Raw genomic sequence first — 18,037 nt, 5'->3', positions numbered from 1 at the left:
AAACTGGGTGAATGGGCATTAAAATGGCAAATGTGATTCAACGTAAGCATGTGTAAAGTTATGCACCCTGGAGCAAAGAAGTCTTAACTTCACGTATAAACTACTGGTGTCTGAAGTAGCAATGGCTTCTCAGGAAAGAGATGTTGGCGTTGGGGTAAATGCTCACCCAGGTTGTGTCATGCCTAGCCCTGACCTGGTACCAGGCACAGAATCCTCCAAGGACAAGCGGGACCTTGAGGAGCAGATAGCACCTTTTGTAGAGTAGTGTAAGGTAAAGCATTTTTTCTTGTGAAACTTTCCCACAGATGCTAGAAACAAACAAGAGGGGGAAACAAATTGTGTCCCAAAGTGCAGGATTCTTTTTTTAAAAAACCCCCTGAAATGAATGCTGTAGAACCTGAAGGCAAATTGAGAGTTACATCCCACACCTGCACCATGCTGAGCTGCATCATATATTTATTTATAAGTGCACATATTTGATAAGACACACTTTCCAGAAGGGGAAAGGTTTAATTAGAAATATCCCCATGAGATGTTAGAATCGCAGGGCCAAACTGCACGTGACATGTAGTTGTGTGCCTCTTTCCCCTAGTGGTTTGTGTGGTGGTTGTTTTTTTAAATGAAAAGCAGCCTCAGGCAGATGTAAGCAGAGCAGAGGAATGGATTAGGGAAAGGACTGCTTAACCCTTTCACTTCCTTCCACTTTTCTACTCAACATCACCCCCAATCTGCTTTCCAAATGGTGAAGGAAAAGATGGGGGCTGTATCTTTTCCTTAATGGAAGAAAAATAATTAAGAGGATTCCTATGAAACAAATAAATGGCAGGAAGAGAAAGGGCTAAGTATCCCCTTTCCTCCTGCTATTCCATTCCCAAAGCTGCTTTCCTTTTCTTTTAGGGAATCATTGAGGGCCAAGGCCAGGCAACTGCAAGTCAGGTTTAGACCAGATCTTTAAAATCAACAACCCTGAGGACTAGATGGGTCCACCAGAAGAACAGAGTTGGAAGGGATCCCCTGGTGTCATCTAGCCCAACCCCCTACAATGCAGGAATTACAGTCAATAAACCATCAGTATGCGGATGATACCCAACTCTACCTCTCTTTCAAATCGGAACCAGTGAAGGCGGTGAAGGTCCTGTCTGAGTGTCTGGAGGAGGATGACGGCTAACAGATTGAGGCTGAATCCTGACAAGACAGAAGTACTGTTTTGGGGGGACAGGAGGCAGGTGGGTGTGGAGGACTCCCTGGTCCTGAATGGGGCAACTGTGCCCCTGAAGGACCAGGGGCACAGCCTGGGAGTCATTCTGGACTCACAGCTGTCCATGGAGGCACAGGTCAATTCTGTGTCCAGGGCAGCTGTTTATTAGCTCCATCTGGTACGCAGGCTGAGACCCTCTCTGCCTGCAGACTGTCTCGCCAGAGTGCTGCATGCTCAAGTTATCTCTTGCTTGGACTACTGCAATGAGCTCTATGTGGGACTACCTTTGAAGGTGACCCAGAAACTACAACTAATCCAGAATGCGGCAGCTAGACTGGTGACTGGGAGCGGCCGCCGAGACCATATAACACCGGTCTTGAAAGACCTACACTGGCTCCCAGTACGTTTCCGAGAACAATTTGAAGTGTTGGTGCTGATCTTGAAAGCCCTAAACGGCCTTGGTCCAGTATACCTGAAGGAGCATCTCTGCCCCCATTGTTCTGCCCGGACACTGAGGTCTAGCGCTGAGGGCCTTCTGGTGGTTCCCTCGCTACAAGAAGCCAAGTTACAGGGAACCAGGCAGAGGGCCTTCTTGGTAGTGGCACCCGCCCTGTGAAACACCCTCCCACCAGATGTCAAAGAGAAAAATAACTACCAAACTTTTAGAAGACATCTGAAGGCAGCCCTGTTTAGGGAAGCTTTTAATGTTTAATAGGTTATTGTATTTTAGTGTTCTGTTGGAAGCCGCTCAGAGTGGCTGGGAAAACCCAGCCAGATGGGCAGGGTATAAATAATAAATTATTATTATTATTATTGTATTATTCATCAGTACCAGAAGTGTGGTCATGCAGCCTGACCCTATGCATGTTTACATGGAAGTAAGTTTCACTGTGTTCAGTCAGGCTTTCCCACACATAAGTGTGCATTGGATTGCAGCCTTAGAGAATTTCTAGATGACTATCTATTTTTAACAGAATGAATACATGATCGTTTCCCATCGGTGGTGCACAGTCCAGCCTCACTTTCTTATCCGTGTTGCACTTCTGTTGCAAGGACGTATCCCTTCCTTATATCAGTTGTGACTGCTGTGTGGAATATATTCATGAAAGTAGTCATAGGCACCTGTTTGGCATTGCCTGTGTTATAAAAAGTGCCAATGACACAACTCACTGCTTCCTTATGATTGCCAATTTGTGTCTTTTCAGAAGTTTTAGATGACAATTTTAGTCTGAGCACTCCCTTGCTCTACCACTCCAGCACACAAGCTCTTAACTAGTCTTTAAAACAATCATCATCCTTGGCAATGGTTCCTTTCCCCCTATATCAATACCCCACTGTTTGTGGAGTTTATGTGAAAGTCTTCTATTTAATTAACAATGGTGTACTTCTCCTCTCCAAATCTGGAGTACTCTTCTATCCTGATTTATTTTTGGAAGGAGTGAAGAGCAATATGCCTATCCTTCACAACAAGATCATCACCACAGCCATTCTTCATGGACTGTATACCATACCATACACTTGACTTTGATTGGGGCTTGTGGGACTATCTTACAAAAGCTAAAATATGATTGAGGCATGTCTTCACTGATTGCTTGAGTAAATCCTTAACACGGCATGCCCAGGCTTTGGGCGTATGGCATGACTAATTCCCAAGTAGACTAACAATGGGATGAAGAAGTACCTGAGGAGCAATATAAGATTATGGGCAGTTTCCATGACGCAAAAAAGAAAAAGGACATGGGCTGAAGTAAGTGCACAGTAGCTACAGAATAGACATTGGAATGCAACAAATTTATGGAATCTGGTGATTCCTTATGACTTTTGTTGTTCCCATCAAGTTGGTATTATAATGGTATTCTTGGGAATAAGGCCTTCAGTCTTGGCTGAGAACTAAAGTTTAGGTTGCAGAATTGATCCACTGAGGAGCTGAACCAGAGGATCTAAACTACTGGCAAGAGGATCCTAGCTGGTAAAGGCAGAGCAGCAGTGGCATGTGGCAGATCACAGCGTTTGGATTCTGTATGGTTCCATCCCATATTGTCTTTCTGGATAGCCTGTTTGCATTCACCAAGAATAACTATTGCAAAGGGAATACTAATGCATAGCATCACTGAGAAGGAAGGCACTTCTCTTGCTTACTGTCTGTCCACAAAGTAGAATCCTATGGTCTGACATCCAGACTCTCACATTTTCTCCCTCTCTGTGCCTGTGTTGAGAAAGCTATGCATCTGGAGCTGGTTTTCACATGAAGCACAATACTATTACAGGAGAAATAGAACAATTTACTAACCACTGTTGTATACAAGATAAACATCACTTAGCGCTAAGCAAAAAATGGGGAGGAAAGCTTGTTTTTGCACCCTTCTTCTGAAATAATAGTATGTTAGTCTGTTTATGGAATAAAAGGAAAGGAAAGGAAGTGATGATTGGGGAAATGAGCTGCCTAACCAAAGGTGACAGATAGTAAAGGGGGAGAGTGATGAGCCTAATTCAGGAAAAGAACATTTGATTATTGAAATACTTTCCCTGTAATACTCATTTTTCTGCTGCACCGTCCAACTTTAGATTTCACAAGTGTAATCTACACAACTTTAGATTACACAGCTGCAGTCTACATTTTGTTTTGGTATCTGAACTGAAGGCAGTGAGGCTGTCCCAAGCAGCTTGGGGAGCACAGCACCTGTGTCAGCAGAATTCCACATTTATGAACAAAACCATGGTTCGGGCTTGCTCAGCCATAGGAATGACCTATCAAACTGCATGTGCTCATTCTGTAGCCCAGCCAATAAGAAATGCTCTCTCTCGCCCTGACCTAGCCACTGTGATCCACGCGACGGTCACCTCCAGACTGGATTATTGTAACTCGCTCTACGTGGGGCTGCCCTTGAGACTGACCCAGAAACTCCAGCAGGTGCAGAATGCCGCGGCGAGACTCCTTATGGGGTCTTCGCTGCGAGATCACATTCATCCGGTACTATACCAGCTGCACTGGCTCCCAGTGGAGTACAGGATCAGGTTTAAGGTGCTGGTTTTAACCTTTAAAGCCCTATACGGCCTAGGACCCTTGTACCTACGGGACCGCCTCTCCTGGTATGCCCCACAGAGGAACCTACGGTCTGCAAATAAAAACATCCTGAAGGTCCCAGGCCTCAGAGAGGTTAGGCTGGCCTCAACCAGAGCCAGGGCTTTCTCGGCTGCGGCTCCAATCTGGTGGAACGCTCTGTCACAAGAGACTAGGGCTCTGCGGGATCTGACATCTTTCCGCAGGGCCTGCAAGACAGAGTTGTTCCACCAGGCCTTTGGTCAGGGTGCAGCCTGACTCCCTCCTCTGGCAACCTGTACAGAATTTTGCTTAACAGTTGCCATTAATTTGATTTTAATTAATTTTTATAATGAAATATTTTTAGAATGTTTGATTATTTGATTGTTTGATTATTTGATTGTTGTTAGCCGCCCTGAGCCCGGCTTTGGCTGGGGAGGGCGGGATATAAATAAAATTTATTATTATTATCATTATTATTTATGCCACTTCCTTCCTCACTTTGTATCGTTTGGCATTAAGACAGAACCACAAATGCAAACCCAACGCGTGGTGATTAGTTGCTTTCTAATTAAATCACAATGATGTTTGTGAGCAACTTCCAACACACACGCCCTGCCACCAATAACCTTAAGTAAGAGAAGCAAACTCCTCCCTGGTATGACATCATGCACGCTTGATGGATACGTCTATTCTACCACACACGCAACATGCAACATTTCAATTGATTGCTTCCCAACTGCAGGAGAGAGCAGTGGGAATGAGAACCAAATATGAGGGGCTTGATCTTGCCAACCTCATCTCAACAGGAGCCAAAGGCAGCCTACTTACTTGCGTAAGCGCTGCAGGCTTGAGCTATGACACAACTGAAAGGCATTTTGTGCCAATAATACATCTTAGATCAGAAAAACAAATCTTGCCTAAGAGGATGCTTCACCTATCTGAGCAGATGGGAGAGCCAGGCTGGCGTAGAGGCACATTCATCTCTTCAGATAATAGCTCATCATGACACATCCAATTTTGAGCGAGATCCTCAGGAGCTGAATTCTAATGCCGGGGTGCAAGATGTTGACTTAAGTTGAGCTGTTGTTGCTGAGAAGATCAGTTCAGCTGGAACTTTGTACATGCCCCCAAGGCTATGTGTTTGTGTGATCTACCTTGATCAGAGCAATGAATACACCTATCATTGTGACAAATCAGAGGTAACAGGTGTAGTATAAACCTGATCATGGTAAGGTAACACTGACCTTGAAAAGATAATGGTAAGCAATTGGACAATGCAAACCACAAACATGAGCAGGTGTACATGAGGCTAATTAATCCTCCAGCACCTGGTGTCCTAACTGATCCAGGTAACACCTCTAATCACCTTGCAAATTTAGGTTAATGTCCATAGATAAGCCCCTTCTCAGTAATGAGATGTCTTTTGTATCTCCAGACTGCTCCATGCCTCTCTTTTTAAGATATCCTAACGCTGATAAACAGGACGCAGGTGGTACTGTGGGTTAAACCACAGAGCTTAGGACTTGCCGATTGGAAGGTTGGCAGTTTAAATCCCCACGATGAGGTGAGCTCCCCTTGCTCGGTCCCTGCTCCTGCCAACCTAGCAGTTAGAAAGCACGTCAAAGTGCAAGTAGATAAATAGGTACCGCTCTGGCGGGAAGGTAAATGGCATTTCCGTGCGCTGCTCTGGTTCGCCAGAAGCGGCTTAGTCATGCTGGCCATATGACCGGGAAGCTGTACGCCAGCTCTCTCGGCGAATAAAGCGAGATGGGCACCACAACCCCAGAGTCGTCCGCGACTGGACCTAATGGTCAGGGGTTCCTTTACCTTTACCTTTTTTAACCCTGATAATTGTGATAGGAGCATATTTCTTTTCTCTCTCCAACTTATTTAGCATCCCTTCCTTGGCTCTCACTCTGTTCTCCCACCTCTGGTACATGTTTGTTGTTTTCCCCACGATGAGTCAGGGTACTTTACAGAGGGTGCCAGCTAATCTCTTCCTATTAGCAATCCAAAGGGTCCCACAGAGAGGGATGTAACCTTTTGTACAACAGAACTCTGCTGCAATTTCTGAGTCCAGATGTAGCCATTTACCAGCTGTTTACAGTGAAAACCCACAAGCCATAGTCTAATATCTTTCTTCTGCTCCTACCTTTCTCAGAACAGTTAACTATTGTGTGGCAGCCCTTTCAGTGGAAGGACACCCAGATCTGGGCGATAACATTTGCACTGCATCCCTCTCATACCCATGACTGAAGCCATAGATTAATGTAAGGACAGTGCATAGGACACCTTCTGCTCAGTGCCAAAACATGTGAGCAGTTGGCACCAATGACTATCATTAGTGTATCGTTGATGCACATGAAATAAGTAGTTATCACTGGTCAACTCCTCTTTGCCATGTAACTGTAAGAGGAACAGGATTGTTTCTGTGAATAACCATAGTCTGCCTATTGTTTGCATGGGCATCCATTAAGTGCCCCACTAAGATTCTGCTTCATTGAGGAAGAATCTACACTGTATATTGACATGAGAGATTGCTCGGTTGTAGCAATAGTGTGAAGCAGACTTCACACTATTTGTGTGAATTTGTGAAGAAGACTTCAGGAAAAGCCAAGAACCAAAGACAAAGTATTCTAATTGCCCTCATTTGAAACCAAGCCCTCCTTGAGTAGGAAGAGTCCCTTCATGCAAATCTATGTGCTGGAACTGGGCCTATGTGGTGGTGATCTTGCTGAAATCCATCACAGCCTTCCAAGAGATAGCAGTGGCTTCCTATACTCACTTTTTATGCTGCCTGGCTAGAGGCAAGAGGCTGTCAGAGCTTATTCATGCAGACAACTGGGCAGCTCACCTGAAAGGATGCATCTCCCGTGGGACACAGAGGGAGGGGGGGATGAGGAACAGGCTGTCAGGATTTTGCTGAACTATCTGCCATTCATCGGTCAGTCTGGTACCCATCTTCAGGCTGCCCAAGTGTCATGGAAAGTTCAAAATGCTATCCAAGCAGGCAGCCCATTTGTCAAATTGATTCTGGCCTGGTTTATATACTCATTGGTTTTAACAGCACAGTACTGAAAACTTCCTAGGTTCCTGAATGTATGTTACACCACACTTCACAGGAAGCAGACATTCAGTTCAATGCCCCACTTTCCTGCCCATCTCTTCCATTTCCCCTCCAGAACCCAAACATATAGGCACATCTATGCATTTCCTGCAGTGTTACAGAGAGTTTCCTAGAGAGGATTTGGAAGCACATGTTATAAAATGTCATTTATGAAAATAAAAATAAAAAGTAACTGAATGATGCGTGTTTCAGGCTTTAGAGCTCTGCGTGCATGTGTCTGTTTGTGAATCTGTCTTGTACAGGACTATTGTATCCTGCTTATGGCTGTTGAGAAGGGCATACGTTGGTGGTTCACAATGTACGTGCCGAGTGAGTGGGCTGCAGGTTCAAGTACTGAGATTAATCACATCCATGTATCATAATAAGCGTGCACAATGAAGAGCCACTGTCACTTTGAAAAGGGGTTAGTAAAGAAGACAAACAGACTGAAGCATATCTGAAGAAGTGTGCATGCACACGGAAGCTCATACCAATAACAAACTTAGTTGGTCTCTAAGGTGCTATTGGGATAATTTTTTGTTTACTTGTTTGTTTAGACTGAATCATGATACCGAGGGGAACCTCATGTGAAAGAGCAGGTGCCTTTCTTGTGGAGATGCAAGTATGGCCAGTTGACATCAAGCATTGCTCACTCCAAACATTTGACTGTTTTGGTTTTTGGTTTTTAATTACATTTTCTACTTGAAATTCTTGGGTACAAAAGAGACACACTCTGCATCATGTGTCAATGGTGTTCCTGTGTAGAAATAGCAGCTTTTGGCTAGGAAACTAGAAAGGGCTATGGAACGTTAACTTATACTATAAAATTCAGTCAGGGTGTGAGAGAGGAACATTCCTGTGACTGTGTAGACCTCAGCAAAGCTTAAGAGATGGATGGAGCCAGAGTTTTCTTTAAAACACCAATACAGCCCCATTGGCACTGACAGGCTTTCTCCTAATTAGCAAAGCTTCAAAAAGCTCTGAATGAATTCCAGCTTGTAATGTTATTAGCTTGGTGCATTATATAGAGGCAGAAATTAATAGAAATCCATTGAAATGCACCTCACTAATGGTTGGACGCCATTACTTCTCGTATGTAGGTGCTTGTGCATGACAGGGAAGAATAATTTGATGGGGGAAATCAAGGCTGACCCAAAACAAAAATGCAGACTCAACAAAATTAGTAGCATTTCTGTTGTAGTATCTCTTGTTCCTGGGTCCTGTCTGTAACTAGAGTCTCAAGTAAGGGATGCTGCGGAGAGATGTACACAGACCATCGCAGAAATGCAACTCTAATTCAGAGGTCCACAACAACATTACACAACCAAACTCTAGCAACAGAAATGAAAACACAGCTGGCAACTAAAATTATCTCAGCTGAGTGTGATGGCTGTGGGCAGTACATGTTTAGGAGGCCAGGGTCACATTCCTGAAATAAAAGTATGTTGGTGTTTCTACATGGCCAACTTCTGTCTACAGGGCTACTTCTGTCCCCCCCCCCCAAAAAAAATCTCTAGTTAGAATTGGTGATAAAGGTAAATCCAACAGCCAGTAAATTACCAACATCTCCTCTGTCACACATATCCAAATCATGGCTAACAATAAATCAGCATATGACTTACAGGGGCTAAGAATCATAAGGCATGGCTTAGAGGAGTAACACACTTACAGGCGAGTTTGATTGTTATGTGACAAAATGGTAGAGTTCAAATTTATTTCTGGGTAGAAAAATACTACAGTTCTCTCAAGCTACATCTGAAGTGTTGGCTCCTGCCGATCACTACAATACATGCCCAGTTAGGAATGCTGAGTGATGTGAGGCAGCCAGCTGCCAACACTGTTCCTGAGAGTGAAAATAGGGATGTTGCAGTTAAATGCAAAATCACCAGGGTCTGTTGTGCAGCAGTGCACATCTAATATAAAAATGACCTATGGATTTGCACTAGCCCAGGCTGATGCAAATGTGAGCAAAAGCTCATGGCACAGAAGAATTCATGCTTTGGAGGAATCCCAGAAGCATCTGCCAACATGAACAAGAGCTTCAATATGAATTTAACAGAAGCAGGAGAAAAGGAAGCAACATTGGTAAGTACTAGAACATGAAAACCTAACTTCGGAGCCACATTTCAGGGAAATTAATTAGATAGGAGGAAGACAGGTAAGGTGTGCAGTGTTCCATCCATAGCCACATCAGAAATATGCAGCATACCCTGAAATATCCACCAAGTATCACTGGGGTATGGTGAGATCAAAATATGCACTTAGAGTTTTCGGGTGTTTTGTGTGTTTCGGGTGCACACTTACAACATATATGGGGCCGGATTTAGAGCACTTTTTGGTATACACACACACACATACACACTCGTTGATTCTGAGGCAGACCAACTCTGTTTACAATAATCCACTCAAGGCTGAAGTCCCACTATTTAAACTAACGTGTGTGAGAGAGGCAGAAATGGCAGAGGCAACAAATACAAATCTCTTCTTTACTTGGGCAAGATCATTGCACAGCTATTTCTGGGCTATATGCCTCAGTGGCAGAATTAGTTTAGAATCCAGATCATTTTATGGAGGGGGAAGCTCTGGGGAAAGTCTAACAGCAGTGTTCGGAATTGCAGAACATGAAGGCTAAAAGGAAACCTTCATGGTTGCACGATCTGTGCTCACCAAACAACAAGCATGAAAAGACTTCTAAAATTCACCTTGCCATAAGTACCTGTGTAGTCAGAAGTAAGTTAAATAAAACGTATGAATATGGTTAAGCAAGTAACCATAACGGATTCTGACTAAAGGAGATTCTGACTAACAATTAGGAATAATTTTCTGACAGTAAAAGCTGTTTGACAGTGGAGGGGACTACCTCAGGAGGTGGTGGTAGTTTTTAAACAGGGTCGGATGGCTATTTGTCAGGGATTCTTTAGATGTGATTCTTGCATTGAAGGGAGTTGGCATAGATGACCCAAAGGGTTCCTCCCAACTCTACAATTCTATGATTCTGTGAACAGATGCCCCAGGAAAAGAGAAAAAACTGTAGAGTCCCACCTGTTATGACAATATGAACATGATTTCTCCCCATATATTTTGCATCCAATCTGACTGAATGAAAAAGGTAGCTATGTTTATGCAATTAACATAGGAGCCCCAAATACTTTTTTAAAAAATGTAGATGAAATTGGTGAAATGCTCAGGATGCTATTTTATGTTTCTTTTAATATGCTTGAAATTTTGCCTTTATAAATTAATTTTAGTATTGTTTAGAAGTTCTTTGTTTTGCTCTGGGCAATTCAAAACTACAGTCCATGCTTTGCCTGACACTTGAGCCACATTATGTTTTCTATAGATTGGAACCCTTCCTGGATATAGTAAGAAATATATGCACATAGACTTATGCCAACTAATCTCACTTATAACTATTTTTAAAAATCATCTTGAATGTTCATTGGGCAATGCCACTCACCAAGAACATGGATAGTGTTGCTTTTTGAGAAAGAAAATGACAAAAACAAGTTTTTCTTTCTAGTTGTGACATGCACTCTTCACAAGACCCACCAGCAGTGGCAATTCTTCATGCACAGATGAGATTGCAATTGTGTCATAAGCAACTAAAAGACCTGGTATCCATCTGGAAGTTCCTCTCACTGAGCTAATGCTGCTTCCTCAAAGAGCTAAATAAGAATTGTCACAGTACCTACATGCCCTCTATCAAATTCTAAACTAAGTGAAATCCATTGCAATTTAGGGCTTGATATCCTTCCCACTAAAATCCATAGAAACAGCATTGGGCATATAATGAGTTCCTGTCCCCCCTTTTTTTAAGAAAACAGTTTTAAGTTAAACCATTGTGCTATTTGCAGCAAGTATTGTATTCATCACACACTTCAATCTGAAAAGGTGCTTGCAATTGCTGGATGACTGCCTAGTCCCCAACCCAGTTTGGAATGCAACCAACCATTACTGTCTTCCCTGCTCCATCTGTACCACCAACATTCCATCAGAGCTCGTAAGAACAGATGCAACATTCCTGTTCCTATCCCCCAACTTTTCACCATTTAGTCATCTCTAGAGACCCAAGACCTGTGCATAACTGTGGGGAACAGGAGCATACTAGTCATGGTATCAAGAGTTGTCATTCCTTGACAGGTGTGGGTTTTGTCACCTTTAAAACAGAGACAAACAACAGGCCATGCAGCCCCTAGTGCAGGAGCGGGGAACCTCAGATATGTGGCCATCTAGGCCTCTCTCTCTCTCTCTTAGGAATGCCGTAAGGCCATGCCCTCCCCTGACCTTACTCTGTGTCCTCCTCAAGTGCTTTTGCCGCATGCTGTGTATCTCTGAACTGTAACAGAACTGTATCTCTGAACTGTAACAGCCTTTTGCTTGTCTGGATGTAGCATGAATAAATAGATGTGTGTATGTACATGTGCAAAGCCTCTGGATGGAATATAGGGGAACATCTGTATGAAGGTAAGAGCCAAATCCACTGCTCTTCCCACTTCTAGCCCTGCCCATCATAGCTATATGGCCCACAAGGGAATGTGGCCCTTGAGCTAGAAGAGATTCCCAACCCCATCTGGAAAGCTGGATCAGTGCTTCACAATATTTAAACCATTGTGCCACTGTTGATCAAATTTAGGTTAAACGTCTCTGAAAGGCATAATCTTTTGTCATCTACTATATTCTAATAATAAAAGTCAATCAACTCTTTTCTAAGATATTTGAAGTCACCCCCCCCCAAACGCTCACTCTGTCATTCATTCTTTCATGCCCTTCATCTCCATACAGGTGATTCATTTCACAATTTAGAATTCATCTTTTAAAAAAGCAAATGGGAACTTCAAAGGAATAGAAATGACAAGAGGTGTTTAGACAGGGCTGACAGGGCTCCCTGTGATTTTAATGGGAGGTCTCCAACCCCCTGGCATTATATGTAGCAAAAGGAACATGTGGGAAAGAGGAACATGTGCTAGGTTTCCAAATTCATCAGAGATGTCATTTGTTCACTGAGACATGCTGGCTTCAGCAGAACAGCCATTGAAACAAACAAGAGCCTCTTTCAGTATTATACGCCAAAGATGCACACACTCAGCTTCTGCTAGCCACCAGGACTCTATCCAAACTGCAATAAAAATCATTTTTGACCCCCATTTTCTGACTGTGTCAATTTTGGGGTGTGTGGCATAAGTATGAGCAACCATAATGTATTGACTAAAAGCCAAGGGTGTTCTAGATTCAAACTCTGTCCTGGCATAACCCTTCAGAACAGAAACCTTAAGATTGCAGTTGTAGCTGAGGTTTGTCAGGAAGGTTCGGATTCAGTGTGTGTTGTATGTGTAGCTGTGATAACTTGTACCAACTGATGAGTTAGTTGCCCTTCACTGCATATTAGATAGTAGGCAAGAGAGAGAAATTAAAGGAAATTGTTTTTAGGTCTTATAGATCAGAAAAAAGACCATAAATGGAGCCTTTGCAGGGATGGGGGCTGTCTTGAGAATTTACCTACAGGCATGCTGGTATTCCATGCAACTAGGGAAAGAACACTTGTCTTTCCCTTAAAAAATTGTGGTCAAGTATTTTGACAAAACACAGTCTTTAACTGATGACTTAAATGAATGATAGTTGTGCAATGACAGCTTTTTCTCTCTGTTAGGAAGATTGTTCTTGTTGCATATTTTTAAAATATATCTCAATATATATTATTTTACATGCTTACATTTGTGAGGCACATATGCCCAAACTTTAATAATTTGGCATGGTTCTGGGGTGCTGCCTCAATGGTGGATATCAGTTGGAGAGAAGTGGTGGCCATTCACAGAGGTAAAATGAAGGGCACACATTTGACTTTACACATTTCAAATATATTCCTGCTATGCAACACTCCCTACCCTTCTCGTTTTGAAAAAAACACTGTGTGTCATTTTTGGCATTCAGGTGTTACTTTATAATACCCCAGAAGTGCTGAAAAATAGAAGGAGTTGGAATAGTTGCTTATGATTGCAGCTAATGAGGGAGGAATACAAGGTTACTATTATTATTATTATTACTGTATCTATTTATATCTAGCCTTTTATCAAGACTGGGACTCAAGGTGGCTTACAGAAATCAAAACAACAGAGATAAAATAAATAAAGCTAAAAACATATAAAAGATAATAGCTTTAAAGTATTTAAACTATAGTAGAATTTAAACAATATAAAAACAAATCTATCAAAATGCAGAGTGATGGGTCTCCTTCCCAAAATATCATGGGGTATGTGACAAAAAGTAGCTTGGTAACAGACACAGTAAGGTGAGTCCTGTTGCAGTTAGCGTGGGAGAAGGAAAACTTTCCCTTTTCTCTAGCTTTTGAGCATACCAACAAGAAGTAACTGGGCACACAGAATGCTAGTCACAAGGAAGTACCAGGGGGAACACTGGGATTAGAGAACCCAGGGAGTGAATATGTATTGGTGCCAAGATACTAAGGGTTGGGTGGGCTGTTGTGTGATGAAGGATGAACAGATGGCAAAGGGGAGGGAGGAAAGAGGAACAAGAGGAATAGTTATAGTAGACAGCAACAGTTGTTTAAGTTTGGGGAGAACAGATGGAACCCATGTGAGATGTAAAACAGAAGCCCAGTGAGATGCGTGTATAGCTTAACCAATATAAAGGGAACTGTCCAGTGCTGAACAGACAAACTAGGATGGGTGCAAGGAAAATCCCTGTCCATGTTTTGTGTTTATCTGAAGAGGTGTCTGAAGAGGGTGAAAAGATAGTGAAGCCTGTTTTAATATGAAACAAAAGCAACATAGAAAACAGTGCATTCATGTAGAGTTAATATTTAGCTGCAGTGCTGAAATGTGAAAGGAGGGGGTTCCCTCATTTGTGCTTTTAAAACATTCAGCATTGTTGACCGTGGGCAGCTATTTCCTTACTTAAGGCCTGCTTGGTATTATGTAAGTCTGTGCTTTGCTGTAGAGATAATGCAAGTTAATAATCTAAATGGCCGAAAGGTAGATACAACATACAAGGTTGGAAGAAATGGAGGATTTGAAGGACACGTCAGAGATGGGGGTAGATTACAAAAGGTTAAACACCTGTTAATTTCAGGACCTTATCAAGATTGTTGCAGTTAGCACATTTAAAGGTCTTTGGATTTTGAAGAAGTAAATTTAAAGGTCTTAGATTCAAAGCCTACGAAGTAAGACTTGCCAGGTGGTTACGGTAATTGGCCTATAAAATAATGCTCACAATTGCTGGAGAATTGAGACACCTACACCATCCATTTAGAAGGTGCTCCCCCAACTGCAGCTAGATATAGATTAGCTGAATCTCAGATAAGAAGATTCTCTGTTTCTCCTCCCCAGCCTAGCTAGCCTAAAGAAAACACTTATTTCTTTGCAGAGTAAATTCCACCACAGTTGTTATAAGTGATGATGCATACATTTTTCTTTGTAACTCTCTGTAATCCGAGTTTGAGTAAGTAGTTTTAAAAACATAACTCCCTCTCCACATACATATCTCAGTGTAACTAGTTCAGAATCCATTATAAAGAGTCTTCTTACTAGAAGACCCATTTTAAACATTTGCACTTACAGTACCAATTAACTTCTGTTCATTATGTCTGTTTTATTAACCCAGTGTTAAACTAAAGGAGCAGAGAAGTGTGTGTGTTTTAAGCCAGCTCCTTTTCCAGAACTGGAAATGAAAACCTACTTCCCAATAGCATATCCTGTCCCTGTTACGAAAATGGTATATTATTATTTTTTTGTTCACTAAGCAAGAATACAAAAGGGAAGAAATATGAATGTATGGTATAATATGCAAGACTGTATATATGGTTCTCCATATGGAGGCAAGAAGATTCTGTGCAAATGAAGCAACTGTCCTGGGAAGAAAGATTGTCTCTCTCTCTCTCCACTCCTTACTCTTACTTGGCTGTAAAGCAATTTCTTTTGGGATCTATATGGTGCCTGGATATGGGGCAATCTCTTCCAGAAAGTAGTTTTACATCTGTACTTAGCTCCTTGGGACACAGAAGGAACTATGCTGTACAGCAGGTGAAAGGACTGGCTCAAGTGCCCTAAAGAGAACTATTTATTCCATTCCCTGCAGGACAGCAGAGATCTATGGAAGATCAAGGAATACAGCCAACCCATTTATAAGGAGAAAAAAGTTGGGCCACTGTTAATCACCCAAGGTGAGGGAAGTAGCTGTGTTTCTGTGAGAAAGGGGGATTCTTCCCATGCTGTAGGATGCCGTCATTACTGAGTGCTCATACTTCACTCTCACTAATGCATTTTCATTGCATAGGTCGTGGGGGAGGTAAATAGGTACAGAATCCACACCCTGTTCTCACCTGTGGATGTTCATCTCCTGCGGTGGCTGTCGTGCTTTGTCATAGGCCACCTTGGCAAAAATGCCTGCAATGACAACAAAGGCAATGGCACCACATGAAATGTAGACGGTGGCATTCGTGTTGTCCTCATTTGGGTCATACCCATTGGGTATACCTCCAGCTCCATCATTACTGGTGGCAGGGGTCATTAGATCTGTGTTGGGGCGCGGGCCCTGATTCCGGCACCTATCCTGATTCAGCTTCTCAGAGCGCTTGTTGCAGCAAAAGCGGTAATAGCAGGTGCCGCAACAGTAGCGGAAATCCTTCTGGGAATTGTTGCACTCAAACTCCTTGTCCCACTGCCCGCTCACATCGTAGTAGCCCATGCATGTCTCATACGCTGGCACAGAGCTGCCTGCGCTGACGTTGGAGGGCACCCTTGCTGGACTGCGCCCACGGTTTCCCCCACTACCAGCTGCCACAGGAGATGGTGGTGTGCTGGCTAGCGTCTGGTTCTGTTGCTCCTTGGCCGGCTTGTAAGGTCGTCGAGGGGCTGCTGCCCCCTGTGTCCGGTTGCCCTTGGGTGTCCGTAGGGGCCCAGCTGCCTGTGTGGTTAGCAGCAGCGCCAAGGCGTACAGGGCAAGAGGCAGGAGCAACAGGAGATGCCTCCACCCCATGGTGAGCCGCAGGAGCAAAAGTTGGGAGGCAGAGGGCTCTGCCCAGCCCAGTCAAGGATCTCGGCTCTGCCACTCCATGGATAGTGAACAGGGGTAGGAATCAGGTGCTCCTCGGTGGTGCTTCACTGGCAGCATCCCAGATCCATCCTCCGTCTCTGGAGATGCCTCTTCATCCCGGCAAGAAGCAAGAGGCACGACTTGGCTGCTTCAGAGCAAGAATGGGCTCTTCTTACTCCGAAAGTCCCGATCTGATCACAGCTCCTCCTGTGATAGGCTGTAAGAGAGAAGAGGACATCAGAGGCTACCTGGCCCAGGAGAAAATGAGCAAGGGAAAGGGGGGGGTCGATGTGCCAGGGGTGCTGCAGCAGCTGCCCCTCCAAGGGGGCCTACTCCAAGAGGCCAGAGAGTTAAGAGATCCAGGCAGAGGGTCGCCTTCGGTGTGGAAGGAAAACCTCCCGCCCAAGCTGGCATGGGTGCCACAGAAGAAGAGGAGGGCGGGCAGGTGTGGCTGCTGTGCCCGGACAGAATAGTGCCGAAGCGGAGAGCGGGGCAGCAACAGCTCCCAGAAGCTCACCGGGCAGGGAATTCCCTTGGCACAGTCTCTGGCGAGAAAAAGCACCACTACCACCACCAGCAGCAGCAGCAGCAGCAGCAGCAGCAGCAGCGACCCTTGGGCTGGCAGGAAGCGCGGAATGCAGCCCTGACCGGCCACCTTCCGTCCCCTCCTCTCTTTCTTCCCTCGCCCTTGCCCGCCAACCCTGCGCGCCCCCCTGCCTGCCTGCCTGCCTGCCTTCCCTCACTCACCATGCCGGGGCGGAGCGGGAGCACTGCGGAGGTGCCGGGCTGGGCATCCTCGTCGCCGAGCGCTGGCCGGAGCTGCCTGCGCCGCCGCTGCTCGCACGGGCTCGAGAGGAGCTGCTGCTGTCGAGCGGGCGGGGACAGCTAGAGGCTGCGCGAGGAGCCGCCGCCTCTCCCGCCTGCCTCCCTCTCTAGGCCCGCCCAGTCCCGGCCCCCTGCGAAGGAGTCGCAGCCCCGCGGCGCCGGGGGCCGACGGCCGAGGGAGCTGGGGGGGGGGGCTCGGGACAGAGTCCGCTTTTCGGGGTGGGGAGACGAGGCCCGAAGACCCCTGCCCTGCGCCGCTCTCGGGCTCCCTCCACACAGAGGCCACCCTCTGCAGGACTGGCGAGAGAAGCTCCTTTCCCGCCTCTTCCCCTCAGCGCCCGGAGGCGGGCAAAAGGCCCCCTCGCCGGAGCCACCTTCCTTAATTGAATGGTAGTTAGGCGGCGCGGGATGGGGGGGGGGGCGGGGAGCGCGTGTCCACAAGTTATGTCGGGATGGGTTTGTCACGGAGCTGAAAGAGGGGGGCGGGGAGAGGGAGGGCTGGTCTAAAGGGCCCCAAGAAGGTGCCCTGTGAGGTCTTGGGCGCTGCTCTGTGGCCTGGACCTTCGGGGCGTGGCTGTGGGGAGCCTGTTTTGTGGAAACAGAGGCGTCTGTGCCGTATGCAGGAGCCGAGCACACCTTGGCAAGCCAGGTGAATGAAGACGCTGCACTTTCCCGCTCAATCTCAGGAGCAGGTATGAGACTCCTCCCACTTCATCTTCAATCATGTTCTGAAAGAGTGGGGAAAGATACCCATTTGCCACCCGGGGTCCCCCGTCCCCCCGTTTTAACCACCTGCTCTCACAACAGCCAGCACTTC

At 45.1% G+C, this 18,037-nt stretch overlaps 1 protein-coding gene across 7 annotated transcripts in view; it reads right to left on the bottom strand.

The window, feature by feature from the left end:
• Positions 1-17,297, bottom strand: part of SHISA6 (shisa family member 6) — a 289,917-nt gene extending 272,620 nt beyond the window's left edge. For 3 of the 7 annotated variants that reach the window (XM_081848694.1, XM_081848695.1, XM_081848698.1), the window contains exons 1-2: positions 17,143-17,296; positions 15,683-16,612 (exon numbers count right to left, since the gene is read on the bottom strand). In XM_081848694.1, coding sequence (XP_081704820.1) covers positions 15,683-16,338 — 656 coding nt within the window. In that variant the 5' untranslated portion in view covers positions 16,339-16,612; positions 17,143-17,296. Of the gene's footprint in view, positions 1-15,682; positions 16,613-17,142 lie in introns of all 7 variants that reach the window. The other 4 variants (XM_081848697.1, XM_081848696.1, XM_081848699.1 and 1 more) reach the window with 2 other exon arrangements.
• Between the last annotated feature and the right edge of the window lie 740 nt (positions 17,298-18,037).

Source organism: Podarcis erhardii (genome assembly GCF_964252035.2).
Source record: "Podarcis erhardii genome assembly, chromosome: 2".
Lineage (NCBI taxonomy): Eukaryota > Metazoa > Chordata > Lepidosauria > Squamata > Lacertidae > Podarcis > Podarcis erhardii.
This window is presented reverse-complemented; position numbering and strand designations above follow the sequence as displayed.